Source organism: Schistocerca piceifrons, chromosome X, assembly GCF_021461385.2.
Source record: "Schistocerca piceifrons isolate TAMUIC-IGC-003096 chromosome X, iqSchPice1.1, whole genome shotgun sequence".
Taxonomy (NCBI): domain Eukaryota; kingdom Metazoa; phylum Arthropoda; class Insecta; order Orthoptera; family Acrididae; genus Schistocerca; species Schistocerca piceifrons.
In genome coordinates, this window is record NC_060149.1 from 803,502,939 (window position 1) to 803,523,972 (window position 21,034).

The 21,034-nt window shown below is 39.8% G+C and overlaps 1 protein-coding gene across 1 annotated transcript in view; it reads left to right on the top strand.

The window, feature by feature from the left end:
- LOC124722863 (cuticlin-5) overlaps window positions 1–20,831 on the top strand; it is a 325,648-nt gene extending 304,817 nt beyond the window's left edge. The window contains exons 10-13 of the mRNA XM_047247993.1: window positions 3,109–3,271; window positions 13,440–13,587; window positions 14,535–14,594; window positions 19,761–20,831. Coding sequence (XP_047103949.1) covers window positions 3,109–3,271; window positions 13,440–13,587; window positions 14,535–14,594; window positions 19,761–19,918 — 529 coding nt within the window. The 3' untranslated portion in view covers window positions 19,919–20,831. The remainder of the gene's footprint in view (window positions 1–3,108; window positions 3,272–13,439; window positions 13,588–14,534; window positions 14,595–19,760) is intronic.
- The last annotated feature ends 203 nt before the right edge of the window (window positions 20,832–21,034 follow it).

Consider the following 21,034-nt stretch of genomic DNA (forward strand, 5'->3'; position numbering starts at 1 on the left):
TAAGGAATATCTGTTAAACTCTATATCAACTATGCAATATAATTTGATTTTTGTATTGGAGCAGTTTATTGTAGGGCTCCAAAACAACAGCACTCCATATAACTGGGAAAAATATGACTGCACAGTGAATATCACCCAGCTATCAAAACCTTAAGGTTGTGGAAATTAGTAGGGTTATGAGGACACAAATTCTGCAGAGCAGTTAAAGTTCCCACAGAATGTAGAATGAAAATTCATACTTCATACACTTCTTTTGGAGTGACCTCAAATACTCAACAGGTGTCATGGAAGTGTATCACAATGAAATTTTCATATTGGAATGGTGCACTGTGAAGGTAGGGATGACAGGTCAAGAGCAGGGATGGCCTCATCCAAAGCAGTGGGTCAGAAAGTTAGTTTACCATCTCAGCAGTTGACAATGCATTGCCTGAAGGAGGAATGGATGTTTGTGTGGAGATGTGCTTTTCTGATAGCTGTTCAATTGTTGCCACACAACATACATTTTGTGCACACTTCAATATTGGTGATTTCATGGGCTGTGGTAACTCAGTTTTTCTTCATTGCACATTTCTAGTTGCTGTGAAGGTGTCAACCAATGATACAATTGACTGCCAGGCAGGAGTAAGACTTTGGATAGAAATATTGAAATGTGAACAAAATGTATGTTGTGTGGCAACAACTGAGCAGCTATTAGAAAAGAACTTCTCTACACAAACATCCATTGCTCCTTCATGCAATGCATTGTCAATTACTGAGATGGTAAACTAACTTTCTGACCCACCACTTTCAATGAGACCATCTCTTGACCTGTCTCACCTATCTTCACAGTGCACCATTCCAATCTGAAAATTTAATTGTGGCACACTTCCGCAGCATTTTTTGAGTGTTTGAGATCACAGTAAGAGGGTTGTTTTGCCATCTATCTGACACTTGGAACTCAAGAATATAGCTGCCCTTCAACCTTCTGCTCACTCTGTGAGGTGTATTCTTCATATTAACATCCATTTCCTCCCATAAAAGTTGGCTGTAGTGCAAGAACTTGGTAAACACAGTTTTGTTGCTTGGCAACACGATGTGCTGGCGTTACTTAGTAATGAGGCACACTTTCATCTGTCTGAATACACAAGACGTGTACTATCCCCCTCCTCCCAAATGTATTTTACTGTAATATTCATGTTCAACATAGCACAGATGCCTAGGATTTTAATAAAAGTAAAAATAAAATATATAAAATGTTTTAATAAAATGACATTGTATCGCAGTATCTAAGATTCATTGTTTATATCAGTTGATAAACGATCCTTGCGCACTTGAAGGAGAATACTGGAGAGGTATTAAAATTGGTTCATCGTCTCTTTTGCTGGTACAACAAATGCAAGAGACTTCAACAAAAATACACTGTTTGTATATAAAAAAAATCTTTGTAAGAAAATTTAAAATGTTAAAGCACTGAGAGATGTAGACACAGACTCAGACCATTATATAGTTAAATTAAAGATCAGATTTACCCAATTAAATAAAAAGAATGGAAAAACTAATAAAACAAACAGGAGCTATGACCCACACCAGTAAATTAATAATGACAAATATCTTAAATAACACAAATAATTCATTTAACAGATGATATAGAAGAAATGGTACCAAGTCTCAAAAAACAAGCTGAGAATCTGTCTCTTTTGAACCCATGAAGAAAAAATGCATGGTGGACACCAGACTGTGACAAATTCCATAAAGAAAGACACCAAGCATGGTTAAAGTTTTAAACACACAAAACAGAAGAAAATGATATCAACCTCAAAAAGCAAAGTAAAAAATTCACAAAAAACATTACGAGAATCAAGAGAGAATTGCACAAAGACATAATAAACTCTGTAGAACATAATTATCACAAAACCAATCCCAGGAATTACTAAAAAATCTTTGGGAAACAATGAGAACTGTATGAGCACCCTATGATAATACTGAAAGATGAAGATACATGAATGGCACACAGTTACAGAGCAAATGGTGAAATCATGGCAAAAGCATTTAGTAAACTTTTGAACTGCAGAGAACCAGAGGAACTCTTACAAAACAATGTAAATTCACTAATAAAAACCAAACTCAACAATTACACACTCCAACTTTCAAAGAAATAGTAAAAGCAACTAAAGGACAAAAAATTTTAAGGCATATGGAGAAGGTCAGGTATTTTTTGAAATGTGGAAATATTCAAGTGACACATTCAGTAACTCCTTGCACATGCCTCTAACAAAAATTTGGATAACTGATCAATTCGCAAGCATTGACCATGGCCATCATCCACCCTCTACACAAGAAGGGAATAACGGCGATCCAGACAACCACAGAGGGATCACTCTCCTAGACTGCACATACAAGATTTCATCTAAGATCCTATGGGGTAGAATCAAGGAACAACTAGAACAAAAGTTGGAGAATACAAGAGAGCAGACCATGGAGAACCTGTGCAGAGTAGATTATTAGTTTAAAATTAATTACAGCATACTGCAAGAAACGGAAAAAGCCTCTGCCAATACCATTTGTAGACTTTAAGAAAGCATATGATTGTCTCCACAGATCTTCAGTATTAAAAAGTCTGTGGAATCTAGGACTTCATCCAAAATTAATTAAACTATTAGAACTTACTCTAAACAACACCAAAGCAAAAGCCAAATTTAGAAAAGAAATTTTCTGAGCCAAGACCCATAAAAATAGGTTTAAGTCAAGGTGCACTGGCCTAGTCCACATGTTGCTATGGTTGTTTCGAGTACACTGCAGAAGTTTCACCATGAAGCCCTAACACATCCCCCATACAGTCCTGATCTGTCCCCAGATGATTTCTAAAGAAAGACATTTGTGATCGTTGGTTTGCTTTGGATGAAGAGGTGTACACCTAGGTACAATCATGGTTCTGTAGGCAACTGCAAGCATTCTTCCATGAAGGCATTGGTTCTCTTGTCTGTCACTGGGATTAACCATGTGAACAGTTATGGCAATTACTTTTGAAATATTAAACAGTTTATATGCTTTTTTCCCAACTTGTCTCATTTACATTTGACTGCCCCTTGTATACAAAAACTCTCTTAGTGTAATTTTTGTCCATTGAAGGTGTCCTGTGGATGAAAAACTTATAAGCAGATTTCGAGGAGCATGGAGTGAAACTGGAGTATTTGAAACACAAGTTTTTGCATACATGAAAACTTTTCGTTTCACGGGATCACCAGCATTGTACATTGAGTGTGATGTGAGAATGTGCCATGGGCGCTGTCCGGTAAGTATGTTGAGCCTACTGAAATGATTTTATGAAACTAAATGAGCCACAATTATTCAAGAATTTTGAAATGAAATTAATATAAAAAGTTTTTGCTGGTACTGCAACAGCATAAGTGTTTATGAATTAAAAACATATAGAAATAATTTTCACCGGATTTAACATCGGCCTCTTAGTATTACTTTTTGATATTTTAATTCTTAAAACAACATTCAAGATTAGTGCAGTATATATGTTGACAAGCATGTGTGATATTTTCCAAACAACATAGTTATTGTAAGGGTTGCACAATGAGAAATTAAAATTAATGAATTCAGTGGCTTTGAATCTTTCAGTACTTGACGGTCTGCCCCGATAGCTCAGTGGCCAGTGCGGCGGAATGCCATGCAAAGGGGCCCGGGCTTGATTCCCGGCTGTGTCAGAGATTTTCTCTGCTCAGGGACTGGATGTTGTGTTGTCTTCATCATCATATCATCCCCATTGATGCGCAAGTCACCAAAGTGGCGTCACCTAAGAAGACTTGCACCAAGTGACATGTCTACCTGACGGGAGGCCCTAGCCACACAAAATTTCATTTTTCAGTACTTGAGGGTCCATATAGACAGGGAGAATTGCTAGTGATTGACAAAGAGTTTTCAGTTTTAGATATTTATTTTTAGCATTAATTTTGAAAATGATGTGTTGTTGGTGGCTTGATGGTGACCAGTGCCAGACCACAGAACCAAAGGTTGGGGTTCAATCATCAGTGAGTCTCAGGATTTCTTTTCTGTCTCTTACTGCCTCTCTCACCTCTGGAAATTACTTCATGTGTGAAAAATTCCAAGTTGCACATTACACCTTAGGTCCAGTCTGACTAGCTGAGTAAGTCACTTTAAGGAATGGAGGTAAACAAGGGCATACCATCTCCAATAGGACAGCACCTAGTAAAGCATACTAGAATTCAAAGCGAATTTAGGGTTGTGGACAGATTCAGTTTACAATATTATTGTCAAGACTATGGTCTGAATCTGTAGATTTTACAGCCTTTTGTACGTCAGACTTTTAGTATCAGAAATCTATTCAATTTTTTTCTCTGAAAGTTAATTCACATTGAAGGAAGGAAGAAGAAATTTGGTTTAATATGCTATTGACTTCGAGGTCATTAGAGACAGTGCGCAAGCACAGATTATGTCAAGGGTGGGATGGAAATTGGCTGTTCCCTTTTCAAAGGAACCATCCTGGCATTTGCCCAGAGCAATTTAGACAAACATGGAAAACTCAAATGTGGATGGCTGGATGTGGGTTTGAACAGTTGTCCTCACAAATGCGAATCCGGTGAATGCAGGTTCAGTGTGATAATTACTGTGCCATCTTGCTCTGCAAATAATTCACATTGACTATATGGTATAGTGATGGGGGAACAGCAAAGGGAATAGATGCATTTGCAGATCCAGGGTTTGGTTTTCATGGAGTCACAGTTTGTTTGTGATTTAGGGTGATTTTCAAAATATGTTTCATCTTTGGAATTTGTGTTTGGGGAAAGGGAGACGAGAGTAATGCCTAAACCATCTAGAGTGTTATCCTGTTGTTCAGATGCCTACTTTCACTGTAGATTATATATGTCCACAATTTATCTCCCCCTTGAACTCCTCCCCTCCCACCCCCCCACCACGCCACCCCCAATCCCTTCCACACAAATGAAACTGGCCATTACCGTGTTTTAACGTACCAAGATGCCTAGGATTGTAATTAAAACAACAATAACAATAAAGAATATAAAATGTTTTAATACACTAATTTGTTTCTATCAGTACTTAGTACATCATCATAAAATAAGTTCAAAGAAATTGAAATTCAGATAAATAAATCATTTGAGAAGTGCTTGTCACAAATATTGAGACATAGGTATGTCATGAAATTGATACATTATATACAGTCAAAGTGTGCACTAATCATTATTAGTATTTCATTTAGCACTATGATTCTGAATACAGGTCTGCAGTCTGCAGACTGCAGCTATGGAAACTTGTAAGTGGGGAGATGCTGTTTGTTTCAGTTGCTTCTGCCTATATTTGGGAGAGACTGGTCTTTTTGTTATTATCTCCATAGTGAAAAATCTTTCTCTCTCTGTCTTGTCTTCCTCAATATCTGTGGGCTCATGAACATGTTGGATTTTTTGTTGACAACAGATGCAGTCAACCTGTGTATGAGCACCTTTAGCTGGTTGGAATGTTTTCTGTACTCATTCATGTCACAAGCCCATATCCATGGAAAAGCAGTTAAAAAGCAGAATTCCTTGCCATTATCAAGATTCTTGAATGAGATTTTCACTCTGCAGTGGAGAGTGCACTAATATGAAACTTCCTGGCAGATTAAAACTGTGTGCCAAACCAAGACTCGAACTCGGGACCAGTGCCTTTCACGGGCAAGTGTTCTACCATCTGAGCTACCCAAGCACGAATCACGCCCCATGATCACAGGAGATGAGGTATTGGTGGAAATAAAGCTGTGAGGTCGGGGTGTGAGTCCTGCTTGGGTAGCTCAGATGGTAGAGTACTTGGCCATGAAAGGCTTTGGTCCCAAGTTCGAGTCTTGGTCCGGCACACAGTTTTAATCTGCCAGGAAGTTTCATCAAGATTCTTAGTTTTCATCCTAGACAGTTCTTCATAAGTTAGCTGAAATGTTTATAAATTGTACAAGTAAATTAGTAAATTCTTCTGTAGAAGGAATCATGACCCCCATCCCCTTCCCCTTGTATCTGCACCTATAAAAATGAAAAGATGAATTTATCTGAGGGTGAAAAGGTGGGGAAAAATATCAAGCTACACAAAATATGGCTGTGAAAATGTGTGCACTTGATATATTCATACACTCAGCTTCTGAAGAATGACTCATATTTCACAGTTGGAAATTACCTACATTTCCATTGTCACATGCACTACTGTTTGAAAAAAGAATAACATCGAGACTAAGAGATGAGATCGCAATGAAATTTATTCCACCAATTAGGCCAGGGATATGACACTACACAAATGATTATCATTACAGACCTGTACATGGACTGTGTCTGTGGAAATTCAGTATGGAGTAGCACCATGATGTCCTCCAATCAGAGCTGCTAGAAGCCATGGCATGGAATCGAAGAGTGTCTGGATATGTTACTGGGGAACACTCTGCCACATAGTTTGTAGGCACATCCACAAAGAATCAACTGTGGCCTGAATGAGCAAGTTGCCAACCAACCACATCCCAGACGTGTGACGTGTGACATGTCAGGCAAACAGATAGGCGAGGGAAGCAGTGGTGCCCATCATTCTTCAAAGAAGGCTTGCATATTCCTCGTTTATGTGTTGCTCACACCGACACAGGGAAAACAGTGATCAAAGTTTACAAAAGTTTATTGACCAAGAAAAGAAATGTCTGATTTAACAATAATAATAAAATTGCAATTACAGTGTCTCACAGATATGAAGACTTGACACTATGGTGATTGCAGATTCTGGCAAAGTAACACAATTGGAATCTTCGTAGATAAATACACTTGTATGGAAATATTCTAAGTCCGATGAAACTGTCCTGAATATCACCAGCATAGGAACAGAAAAGTCTATCCAGAATACAGTCTGATTGCACCGAGGGAAACAACAAAGAATGCTGAATACAGTGGCACCAGTCCCTACGATGGATTTTGATAGTGTCCTGAGGTGACAGGGGGAGCAGCATCCGCCCAGAGGCTAGGAGAGGCACCCGAAGCCAGAAGAACTGACCTGTGCAACTCTGGTGCTGACCTTGATAGCAGCCGGTCAGAATACCCGTCCTAGTTTTGTGGTCATGTGTGTGGTGGATGCGAATAGGTCCCTTGGAAGTTGTGGCCACTGTTGGGGCTGATACTGCTGCCTGGTGTCCGTCCATTACTGTGACAGGGCAAGTTTGTGACCCTGAGGCTGCATGCATGCCCGAGGTGCCTGAAGGGCTGCTGATCACTTTTGCAAAGATATCCAGTATAGAATCCCTTTCCTGCCAGGAAGAGATGTGAGGCTGCAGCCCATCTCAGTGTCTTCATCTGGTTGCTGAACTTCAGCCAGGGCAGCATCCATGTCCATGTGGAGGCAGGGTTCTGGTCCTGGGTCATGATTTTCCTGTTCCAGTAAGCTGTCTCATCCTCTGTCATCTGCTCAGGTGAGGCAATGGCTCTGGAACAGAAACTGGAGTTATACCAGTATTGGGCATAGCAGCACCCAGGCATTTTCAGAGCTGATTGATGTGCTTGCAGCAGGTGACACTGTCAGACAAAGTAACTTCCACCATAGCTCATCCAAGGAGATAGGAGATGGTGGCAAGTAGACATTGTCATCGACATTGAGAGAATTTAAGGGGTCACACAGAGTCTTGAATGGCACAGCGGTGGTGCCAAGGGTGCAGCAGAGAGAGTTGGGATTGGTGAGAACATCCATGTAGCTTCTCCACTGGGGAGATGGAGTTTGGTCATTTGTGTTTTGAATGTCCTGACAGATCTTTCTGCTTTGCCATTCAAATATGGGTGAAAGGGTGCTGTTTGTATCCGTTGGATGCCATGTTTTTGCAAAATTGTGTGAACATCGAAGACGTGAATTGAAGTCCATCGTCCAGACAATTGTTTTGATACGTTCTTTAATGGTAAAAACATATGAAATGGCATGCCTGGTGTGGTGAGAGGATGTGTCTGGCAGTTTTGAGACATAGGGAAATTCACATCCTGCTTCAACCACAGAAAGCCAGTAGGAGCCAAGGAAAGGTCCAGCAAAACCAATGTGTAGGCAGAACCAAGGTTCCTGGATATAAGGCCAGGGGTAGTAATGACAATGGGGACCTGCCTGTTTGCTTTGGCATGTAGGACAGGAGGAGACTAGGGCAGTAATGGCTGTGACCATGCCCTTCCAATACACATTGTGTGTGTGAGGCATTTAGACAGGATGATGCCCCAATCTCTTTCATGTTGAAGCTGCAATACCCATTCATGTAAGATTTTTGAAACAACTACGCATGTTGTGCCAGCATCACCTTGTATGAGGAGGACACCATGCAATGAGAGGCCATGTCAATGATGCCAGAATTCTTGAATATTTGGATTGCCAATGCCTTTTCAGTCTGGGGGCTATCCATTCCATACCATGTTGAGGACTGCCCTAAGTGTGGGATCCTTACTGGTGTGTTGAGAGATGAGTTTTGCATCAAATGGGAGGCAAATGACAGACTCAGCTGCCACAGTATCCAAGTGAAAACACACCTCAGGGTTGTCATCAAACTCCTTGTCATTGCCCACAGGTAGTCAGGATAGGAGGTCTGTGTTGGCATGCTGTGATGAGGTTCGATACCAGATGTCATATATGTAGACGCAGAGTAGGAGGACCCGCCACTGAAAGCACTGTGCAGTGCAAGTGAGAATAGTGGCTATAGCAATGAATAATGACAGAAGCAGTTTGTGGTCAGTCAGGAGAGCGAATTGATAGCCGTAGATGTAATCACGGAACTTCTTTACACTGAAGATGATGCCCAGGGCTTCTTTTTCTATTTGACTGTAATTGCACTGTGGTGAAGACAGAGTTTTGTACACAAACACAAATGGCCATTCAGTCACATTGACGATGTGCGAGAGAACCATCCCCAGACCATAATCTGAGGCATCTGCTGTCAGTACCAATGGATCAATGGATATTGTGGATTGTAAGCCATCAAGCATGTGGGATGCAGGAGTGATTGCTTGAGCATTGAGAGTGCCTTGGCACATTCTGGGGTCCATTCCCACTCAATATTTTTCTGCAGTAGTTAGTGTAGTGGTTCTAAAATGGCGGCTGCATGTGGGATAAAATGCCTGTAGTCAGTCAGGTGTCTCAGGTGTCCCAGTATGGATTTAAACTGAGCCGTATTCATTAGTAGGGAGTAGATGTTGCATGGTGTCAACATATTCTGGTGTAGGATGAATACCCACGGCTGTGAAAAAGTATCCAAGGTACATGACTTGAGAGACAAAGAACAGAAACTTGTCTTTGCCATGAAGTTTTCCACTTGTAACACTGTGAAGAGGTCATCCAGGTTGTCTGCTAACTCCTTGGCATCCTTCCCTGTGACTAGTATGTCATCCAGATGGTTGACTACATCGGGAAGTGGCTGGACCTGTTGCTCCAGGTACCTTGAAATATGGCAGGAGCACTAGCAATTCTGAATGGAAAGTGATTGTACGGGAATAGCCCAAAAGGGGTGTTAATAACGAAAATTCATTTGGAGGATTTGTCCAAAGGGAGATGTAAATAGGCACATATAATCTCACCTTTGGCACATATTTTACCTCTGCCAGTTGGGTCATCAAAACGCCAGTCTTAGGAATTGGATACACATTCACAATATATTGGGCACTGAATGTTGACTTAAAATCTGCCAGCTGGAGTGGCTGAGCGGTTCTAGGCACTACAGCCCAGAACCGCGCGACCGCTACGGTCACAGGTTCGAATCCTGCCTCAGGCATGGATGTGTGTGATGTCCTTAGGTTAGTTAGGCTTAATTAGTTATAAGTTCTAGGGGTCTGATGACTCAGAAGTTAAGCCCCATAGTGCTCAGAGCCATTTGAACCATTTGAAATTAAAATCTCCACAAACTCATAGTGCACCATTTGGTTTTTCCACCAGAACTATGGGCAACACCCATTGACTGTTGGCCACCAGAGTGATGATGGCTGTCAGAAGCATGGCTGGGCTGTGGGAAGAAGGTTTATATGCACTGCAAAACCCCTAACTCCAGAGGTGTGACGCTCAAAAACAGATGCAAATTTGTTCAGCAGCCATGTCATGTAAGATTTTGTAGTCACTGAGTGGATGGCAGGTTCTGCACCATGGATCTTGAGTCTCAGAGTGAGGAATAAACCCATCCCCAGAAGGTTCACATGATGCAGTTTGTCTCGTGGTCTTGCAGTAGCGTTCTCACTTCCCACACATGGTGTACCGGGTTCAATACCCGGCGGGGTCAGGGATTTTCTCTGCCTCAAGATGACTGGATGTTGTGTGTCTTTCATCATCATTTCATCCTCATTCACTCACAAGTCGCCGTAGTGGCGTTAAAGAACTTGTGGAGCGGCGGCCGTACCGCCCAGCGAGGGGTCTCCTGGCCACCAATGCCATACGCTCATTATTAATATTATTATTATTATTATTATTATTATTATTATTATTAATGTAGCTCCATAGATAATGACTGAATGGTTGGAGAGTTGGTGTTCCAAAAGTTGAGTATGTGGTGAAATCAATGATGGTAGCCGAAGATCCTGTATCAATCTGAAAACTGACTGGATGTCCATTGACTTGAAGTGAGAGATACATGGGACCAATGGTATGAGACAATGAAGCCTGAACAAAACATGTGGTTGGTTAGGGAGAGTCATCACCTACTTATTCATGATTGTCTTCATCCCAGCTATTACAGTTCACTGACATTTTGTGTGCTGACCGCAGACCTCATCTAGGTATCCTGTCTTGCTACACTCATTACACTTCACTCACCGGATTCAGCATTGTTGCCATGGATGGTGTGTGAAACATTGATTACAAGAGGGAAATTGCTTCAAGCATCAATGATGTGGGTGATCAGCAGGGTTAAGAGGCTGCCTCTGGTTGGATCTCGTTTCTGACTCCATGGGTATTGGGGCTTCATCATGAACACTGTTGGAAGGTCTTGAATATCAGAGTGATTGTTTGAATGCTCAGATGATAGGGAAGCATATTTTCAGAGGAGTATTCTTCAATTTGAGTAGTTGTGGATGGAGATTGTCATCCAGTGCATGGACAAGGATCATATCTCTGACCAAAGATGCAGCACACCACTGTTTGCAGTTGTGGTTAGTGCACTGGAAATGGCAATATCTGGAGAGGCCCTGCAATTGGGCAATCTCTTCTTTACATGTTTCATTGGCTTGTTTGTGACAACTGAAAAATTTGTGCCTTGTGGCAGCAATATGGACCTGTGTGTCAAAGTATTCTACAAGACTGGATGTCAGTTGTTCACTGGGGAACAAATGTGGTTGTGCTTCAGGTTTAACTGCTTGAGGAGTTGGAAAATCCTATGATTTCAAGGGCAATGAAATACTGCTGTAGCCAAGCAATGTAGTGTGTCCAAGGTGACACCTCCTTGGCAAACTGTTCGAATGCCAGAGGTGCTGATTGGAGTCCAGAGACCATGGACAAAGAAGCTACCAGCTGATTGGAGAGTTCCGGCTAGATGGGGGTACCCGCAGTTACACACCCAAAAAAATAGTTCAACATTTTGTTGTAACTGTTGAAGAGCAAGTAGCAGATCTTTTGATAACTCTACCTGTTCCATCATGAAAAGGCTGCGTGAGAGACACTGTTGAAATGTAAGAGCACTTGATTGGAAGACGCGCATCATCAAACTTTTATCTCATCGCCAAACTGATGTGTCACTCGCTCTGACACTGGGAAAATAGTGATAAAAGTATACAAGAGCTTATTGACCAAGGAAAGAAAGTCTGCTTTGACAATAATAATAAGATCACAATAACAGTGTCTCACAGGTATGAAGACTTGACAGTACAGTGATTCCAGATTCTGACAAAGTGATACAGTTAGGGTCTTCATAGACAAATACAGCTGTATGGAAATATTCTAAGTCTGATGGAGATGCCCTGAATAAGACCATCAAATGAACAGGAAAGTCTATCCTGGGTACAGTCTGACTGCACCAAGGGGAAACAACAAAAAATGCTGAATACAGCAGTGTCAGTCCCTATGATGGACTCAGAGAGCGTCTTAAGACAGTGGGATTAGTAGCAGCCACCCAGTGGCTAGGAGAGGTTCTCAAAACTGGAGGAACTAACCCGTGCAGCCCTGGAACCAACCTTTAAAGTGGCCAGTGGCAGAGTAACTGCAGCACTATTTATTGGTCACACATGTGACAGATGTGAATAGGACCCTTGGAAGTGATGGCCTTTGCTGGCACTGGTACCACCGCCTGATATCCATCCATTAGTTTATGACACAGAGGCATGCAGGGGCTGCACGAATGTCCAAGGTGCCCGAAGGGTTGCCGATCACTTTTGTGAAGATCTCTGATACAGCACTTGTCACATGCAGTCAAATGGTGTCCTTCTGAAATATGGCATTTGGAATGACCTGCAGGAGGGGCAGTGCCTCAGGATGTAAAACCTCCCTCATGTAGCAGCCTACCTCGTGTAGCAGTAGCTACTCAGATTGCTCTCAAGATGTAGAAGGCAAGATCATGTGTTATAGGCAGTGGCGCCCCAAACCATCACACTTAGTGTTTGTCCACTGTGCTACTCAACAATACAATCTGTCCATTGTCTTCACCATGGTGGCATCAAGTGCATATGCAGCCATCATTGTAGCACAAGCTGAAGTGGGACTCATGCAAAAACACTACATTTTACAACTCAGCACACCAGTGTCGGCATTCACATGCACATTGCACTCTCCAGCACTTGTGGTTTCTGGCAAATGGAAGGCGATGCAATGACATGCATGCCACCAGTCCAGTCTGTAGAAGTTGGTGTCGTACCATTGAGGCAGACATGTCCACACCCATTGCAGTGCTCCAACGTCATGCCAACACTGTGGGTGAAACTGTACTGTCCATTACATCCAGATGGCAGTCATCTCACACTGTGGTCTCATCGCATCATGCAGTACTCTGTCAGTGCTGTGTATGGCAATCTTCTCTCCAATGGTTCCACATATGTCTCACTGTTAAAGCAGTCTGCCCTGCATTGACATACAATATCACGGAACGATGGACACACCTCTAGGAAACTAATCACTCTGCCTTGTTCAAATGTACTCATATGTGATGTTGGCGAGGTGTAGTGGCAGTCTGGTCACACAAAATAGGACGTTGTTGGGCCTATGTGCATGCCACCTCTCTGCCATTTAATTCACTTATTACGGTTCTGCTGTTCTACACATCCTCTTATCACAGTGTGTGGTATACCATTGCTTCTAAATTTTTACTTTTTGCAAAAAGTACTATATTTATTCAGAAATCTAAATTCCACCATGCAGGTAACTAAGCTTTCTTAAAACTGTTGAAATAAAACTCCTTCACTTTGTTGTTATTGTATTGTGCTTTGTTTTTCCTGTAAGAGCACATCATCAGAATTAGTTATTACAACACTTTTATGATGTATTTACAGAGTCAACCTTGCCATTGGAGAAATACAAAGTCAGTCAGTAAGCGTGCAGTACCTGAAAATCCTGCTGCTCAGTCAGAGAATATCAACCTCTTCCAGTCACTTCGAGTGTTGCAGGATGATGAAATCAGTGAAAATAGCCCATTAAATGGTATGTGTGTCTCATAATATATTGTCATTTCATGTACTTCTTATGCAGGAACTTTAGAAAATAAGATGCGCATGTCATCCCATGCTAAGACCTTTGCGCAATGAGAGTGGTGCACTGTTAGAAGAGAGTAGTACATGTTCCAGGTTTCTTGCAAACACATTTCTGCTAATATACAGATAATAAGTGCATCACAGTGTGGAAGTGGAATGGCATAGCAATTTGAAACATATACCAAAGTTGAACTGACAGTATAATCATTGTGAGCAAAATGTCTAAATTGCATGAAAATCCTTGGTAAAATTCTAGTGATATGCGGATCAAATGCAAGTTGTGTTCAACCTTAGTGAAATGGTGCCAACTGTTTGACCAAGTCCCCACAGATATAAGTGATGCTGATTGAGAACTCCAGACCTTGCACTATGCGATTTCCATCTTTTCAGCAAGCTGAAAGAACATTTGAGGGAAAAGGGGTTTTAAAAACCATAAAGACATTCATGCAGTGGTCTTTGTATGGCTCAGTGACCAAGGAATGGATTTCTATCATCATGGATTGTGAGTGACTGATAGATGTTCCGACCATTGTTTACAGAGACTTGGTGACTGTATTGAAAAATGTATGTGCATCACTTTGAAGTGTAGTTTAGTATTCAATAAAAGTTATTTGGCCTGCCATGATAGTGTGTAACTAAATTTTTGAAGTCCTTTCATAGTTTGAATATAACAGCAGAAATATTCACAAAAATATCTCCATGCTGATTATGATATGGATGTAATTTCTGTGCTGTATTATTTGACATGATCAAGCACTAAATTCTTATATAAGTCACAAGAATAAATGTTTTGACTCTGTGGTTTTAAGGTGCTCTCTTCTAAATAATTTTCTAAAGATTTTCTATTGAACGAATAATTAAAACCAACTAATATTAATCTCATTTTTTGTATTTAAGGGACTGTATCTGACCAAAATAAAGTTTGTCTGAGGACTGGAGCCTTCACAACATTGTTAGGTAAGTATGAGTCAGTCAGAGTAACAGTTTTTTCCCCTGAAAGCCATACATCTCATCAAATGAACAGTTATAAATACTGAACAGCATATTTTCCATCAAAGAGCTGTACTAGCTGTACTTTCTTTGCATCTTTCATACTAAAGTACAAAAATAGTCCCAGAGAATATTTGGTTTTCAGAAAATGAGTTCATGATGAACTGAGTGGTAATGAAAACCATTTATTTTCACTATTTTTGTTAAGAAGTTAATATTTCTATAGTTGATATTTTGAAGGATCCTTTCTAAGCATGTATGGGCTTCTTAAGGTACACACATGCAGACCTCTAACTCCACTCCTCATGCTATCACTATCAGTAACCAAGATATTTAGCACTGGGGACTCTTGTTCATAGACCTCAAATACTATCAGGTGGAGAAAGCCAAACTAAAGAATTATGGTTAGTTGTATTGGCACACCTACATATTAGCTGTCAAAATACCTGAAGTACATTATCAATGTATACCTACATACTAGTTGGCAAAATACCTGAAGTACATTATCACCATATATGTGGAGAGGTGTGAACATCATATTCACAACTCTGCCCACTTTATACATCAACTCACCTGATTGCAACTATGGCATACAGACACTATGGTCAGTTTTTATGTGATCTCCCTCATTATGAGAGTCTCACTTTCTGAACACTTGGTACTAATTGCATAAAATTTGACAGTTATTTCACTGAACTCTTCAGGCACTTTCTCATGTTGACTTATTTCCTGTTTGATGGAAAATATCATGAACAAACCAATGATGTGGCTATGGGTAACCTGTTATCACTAGTTGTGACACACCTATATGTGGAACACATACAGATAAATGTGCATGAGAAGCCACTGTGTTCATACCAATTTGTTCCTAGAAATACGTGGACAACACATTTGTAATGTCACCATATGGATTGTGAAAATAAGAAGAGTTTTTGGAACATTTAAACTCTGTCCAACCTAAAATTAAATTCCACTAGAACTTGAAAAAGGGGGTTGGCAAGCTACCCTTTGTCAGTGTGCTACAACAGAAGACAGACACATCCCAGGATCACAGTGTATATAGAAACCCCACACACACAGGTCTCTGTCTCCACTCCTCAAGCCATCACTATCTGTCACAAAGAAATGTAGCACCACAGACTCTTTATCATATAACTCAAACACTGTTAGACAAAGAGTGCTTTGCCAAACAATTACAAAATCTACAAACAATTTTCTGAAGGAACAGGTACTCAGACTGACAAATTGAACAGGTGTTGCAGTCAAAATTAGCAATATCTGGCGAAGATTTTGATACTAAGAAAGAAAAGAATGCCAAGAATTGCTTATCTGTCTGGCACTAGCCAGTCTCTGATAAGATCAGTAGATTCCAACAAAAAAATGATATCCAGTGCATTTCACTCCTGTCAACAAAGCTAAGAAGTCTCCATAACATTAAAGATGATATGGGTCTCCAAAAGCTGAATTACATGTGAATGTGGCAGTTGCTATGTGGGGGCAGCTGAATTGTATAGGAGAGACGCAATAAGTATCAACAGCACATCCAATTAAAACCCCCAAACAGCTTTAGCCAAGCAATGCTTCAGATATAATCATGAAATTAAATACAATGAGATCAGTATCATGGTGCAGATACCAAATTTCTGGGATAGTGTAATTATGGACTCTGTCAAAATGAAGATGTCAGAAAACTTAATAAACTGTAATGTAGGGTTCAGTTTTTACAAGCATGGGGTCTGGCACTCAATTTATTAAGATATTGCTGGCCATCTTATTGATCAGAGTTGGAAAATGCTGAAAAAATGTGCATTTCATGGACTAACAGTGGAGGCTCTGAAAAACAAATTGGCAGCAAAGAGTGTAGCGAGCCTTGGGAGTTGTAATACCAATAATACATCACAATCTGGCTGGAGACCAGGCAGTGAGTATGTGTAACAACACAGATCACAAAACCTGAAGAAGATAGTTGGGTCTGTCATCAAAATATTGTGCATGAACTAGAACTAACAACTCGGCTGTGTTTCTTATGGCAACAATAAGTTTGAACAAATGTATTTCCTAACTTATACAGTTTTAAAGAAGACAAAATGTCTTTATACAGAAGAGAAACAGGGCTTTAAAATTGTGATATCTTAATCTTAAAACAAATTATTATTAACAGGGTCAAATTTTTAAATGCATGTGGTTCTTCTGAATATTTAATCTTGACAGTTTCCTTAAATAAACTGTCTATGTACAGAATATTTCTATCATTGTCATGAGTCAGGTCCATATCACAGTCTGAACAATAAGAATTATAAAAATACAACTTTTAAATGAATTGTGGCACTTCATGCACATAATGCATGTGGATAAAATAAACAAGTGTGGTATCAGAGAAGAAGAGCAGTATCAGAGAAAGTGGACATATTCCATGTTGCAATATTTCAAATTGCCTGCAGAGCTAACAGCTGCCTCAGCATTGCAGTTTCACAAAAATCTGCGTATCAGGGGCTCACTCTCTGGGCATGGCAGTGAAGTCAGTAGCATCCAGACTGGACCATTGATGAATGAATAAATATAGTCTTTATAAATGAATCCATCTTCAGTTTTCAGAATGATTCACATTTCACTGTTGTCTGGAGAAAATATAAATGGTAACATGATAGGAACACAATGGAAAGAGACCAGTTTGGGAGAGGTAGGTTATGGTGGAGAAGGCATCATGCTGTGTGGGCACATGGAGCTTGATATCCTTTCTGGTGATAAGAGAGGCAACTGGTCCAGACTTCCTCTTCACAGTCACTAATGCCAGTCTGTATTGAGCTATTCTGATGGGTGGAGATATCCATCATTTAGAAAGCATAGTGTGAGAACTCTGAATCAGAATTTTGTAGAACTTGGGATGTATGGGGAGATGACCAGCAATCAGCTAAGCATCACCAAAGACAGTTCCAGACATAAGCAAAATTCTTTTTTAGGTGTTAGAGTGACTACTATTACACCTAATGAATTTACTCATCATAAACATACACTAACGGAAAAAAATCGAAACACCAAAAAATAATTAATATAGAGTAATGTAATTCTTGCAATGCATTTTTCTGCATGACATATTTAAGTGATTAACATTGCAAGATCACATGTTAATGTAAGCATGACATAAGCCATTTTAAATGTGAAATGTTGGAACATTAGTAACAGGTATAACCACCAGAATATTGAATGTAAGCATGCAGATGTGGATGCATTGTATTGTACAGGCATCAAATGTCCATTTGTGCAATGGAGTTGCCTGCTTCGTTGCACTTGGTCGATCAATACAGGGGCGGTTAATGCTGTTTTTGGATGATGACGGAGTTGTCATCCGATGATGTTCCATATGTGCTTGACTGGAGACAGATCTGGTGATTGGGCAAGCCAAGGCAACATTTTGACACTCTGTAGAGCACATTGGGTTACAACAGCAGAAAGTGGGTGAGCATTATCCTGTTGGAAAACAACCCCTGGAATGCTGTTCATGAACAGCAGCACAACAGGTTGAATCACCAGATTGACACATAAATTTGCAGTGAGGTCATGTGGGGTAACCATGAAAGTGGTCTTGCTCTCATTCAAAATTGCACACCAGACCATAACTCCCAGCGTAGGCCCAGTGTATCTAGGACACAGACAGGCTGGTTGCAGGCCCTCAACTTGCCTCCATTTAACCAACACGCAGCCATCACTGGCACCAAGGCAGAACAAGCTTTCATCGGAAAGCACTACAGGCCTCCGCCCTGCCCTCCAATGAGCTCTTGCTTGACACCACAGAAGTTGGAAATGGCAGTGGTTTGGGGTCAGTGGAATGCCTGCTACAGGGCATCTGGCTTGGAGCTGCCCTTGAAGTAATTGACTTGTTACAGTTCATTGTGTCACTGTGGTGCCAACTGCTGCTCAAACTACTGCAGCAGTTTCAGTACAATGTGCCAGAGCCATACAGTGAAAGTGATGGTCTTCCCTCTCAGTAGTGGCATGTGGCCATCTGGAGCCTGGTCTTCTTGTGACCATACATTCTCGTGATCACTGCTGCCAGCAATCATGTACAGTGGCCACATTCCTGCCAAGTCTTTCTGCACTATCACAGAAGATTCATCCAACTTCTCATAGCTCTATTACCTGATTTGCATCCTCATAGTGGCACTGTAAGTGCCACTCTTATGCTAATGGTCCAAAATTTGAAGAGATTTTTTGGTCTTGTCAGTGTTTTTAATGTTTTGACCTAGTTCTGCAATCCTTTCTACATTTCCTGAAAATATTCTCCCATTTTTTATATTTAATTTTTGGGCACTAATGTAGCCAGTCTACAGAAACTGTTCAGTGTATAAGACTTTCACCATCTGTCATGTTACATATCTTGTTATGAGATGTCAGAGTATATGTGCCTAGAAAACATAGTGGATGGCAAGTGAACTTCTCTTTCAACAGCAGATAATGGCTCAAAAGTGTTGTGCTAACAATCAGTGTACATATATCACAGACAGGAAATTGTACATATGGTTCAACCCAGATTTTCCACCACTTTTGGAGACTGCAAGTATATGTTTGTTTCAGTCATCAATCAGTTTTTTGACAACTTGAAATGTGAATTATAACTGTCACATCACCTAATTTATATACAAGGCAACCCATCCCATTTCTTGCCTCTAGTTTTCATTTTTACTTCATTAAATATTTTATTTCCCCATTAATTCATTTTTCTCTTCTTTTCCTACTGCCTGCATTGGTCATTTAACGTTCTTCTATTTTAATCTTTAATCCTTATTTTGATCTCTATCTTTTCTTATACTGCTTGTACTTAATTGTTTCCACCGTATAATTATATTTTAACAATACTATTATTTCTGTTTATACCTATTGTTTCTTTAGCTACTACAGTGAATGACTGACATTTGTTACTGGATTTTTCCATGGAAGGATATACAGTGCCTGCATTTCTTTCCACAAAATATCATGAATTCAAGAAAAAGATACCCCAAAAGTGCATTGTGTGATTACTATGCAAACTTTTTGCCTTGTGTACCTTTTTTCCAAAAATAAAGGATATTCAATTTTTTCTACAATTTAAGTTCATCTGAGTGAGTAATAAATTAAGACAAAACTTTAATATTTCAGGGGTTGGCTGCACGTTCCTGAGCCTGCTAAGTTTAAGTGTTGTCCTGTTATGCCATCGAGTGCGTCGCCTTAATAAGGATCGTGATGTGATGCTTGACAAAAGTTTACCATCTTTTGAACACAAAACATTTGTAACCCACAAAGGCCGGATAAACTGATCAGAGACATTGATCTTCATCCTGTGACATATGAATAAGTGTATGCTGCTGTTTGAGTCTAGTTCCTTACATCACACGTTTCTCACTTTTTCATTATTTGGCATAACTTAAAGGTGTGTTTCATTCCATTATTATTTTAATGGAATGTGAAAACAGACTGGCAGCAAGTACAAACAATGAAGCAGAAGGGAATTAGTTTAAATTCTCTGGTTTCCAATCTGTCATGTCCAGTTATATGGCAATAGGAATGTTCACAGTGATGAAATAGCAGTGTTATAATTTGCGAAACAATGAATTTTTTGTTATTATGGGAAAGATTTTTGTGACTCCTTCATTGAAATTTATCTTTGGGTACAAACAAATCCTATCTATATCTATACCTTGTTACTGAAGATGTGTCTAGAAATGTTTGTTTAGTGGCTCACAAATTATGTAAAAAAAAATCTGCCTTCTTATTTATAGTAGAGGTTATTGTTACTGTCTGGATTGGAGGCATGGGTTTACACTTCCTGGGGCCAAAGAAAACATTAAAACCTACTTGGAGTGGATAACAAGGCTTAAGGGCTAATGGGGTTGAAGAAACATGATGAATTTACTTCTGTTCACAAAATATGAAATGTTAACACTGCTATATATGGTGTCATGGATGTATTTTGTGGCTTGAAACAGTTTCTCACTGTTTCAGTGCTACACTGGGCAATAGTTTAACCTTTTTTATAAAAAGCCTTTCATTTTATCTATTAGCTCAAAAATTTCTGTTCTGCATGCATCTTTCACCCTCACATGTTTTACGTGAAGCATAAATGTAGGAGTCACATAATGTCATGAAGGTTTATCAAAGCTGAATTTACATTTTACTGTAATTGATGAAATTTGCATTCTTGAAATAGAATATTCTTATTGCAACCTAATATCAAGGCAAATGAAAATGAATTTTCTATTCATGTATGCTCAATGTATGATGGAGAGAACATGAACATAATTTTTAAAAATTTCTCTGTATCTGTAGAGATTTTTGTGTGATAATTAAACAACAAATTTTAATACTGTCATTGTGGGTTATTTCATTCACATGATTCTATAAATTATGGAGAATTTTAATTTGTTATATGTAAT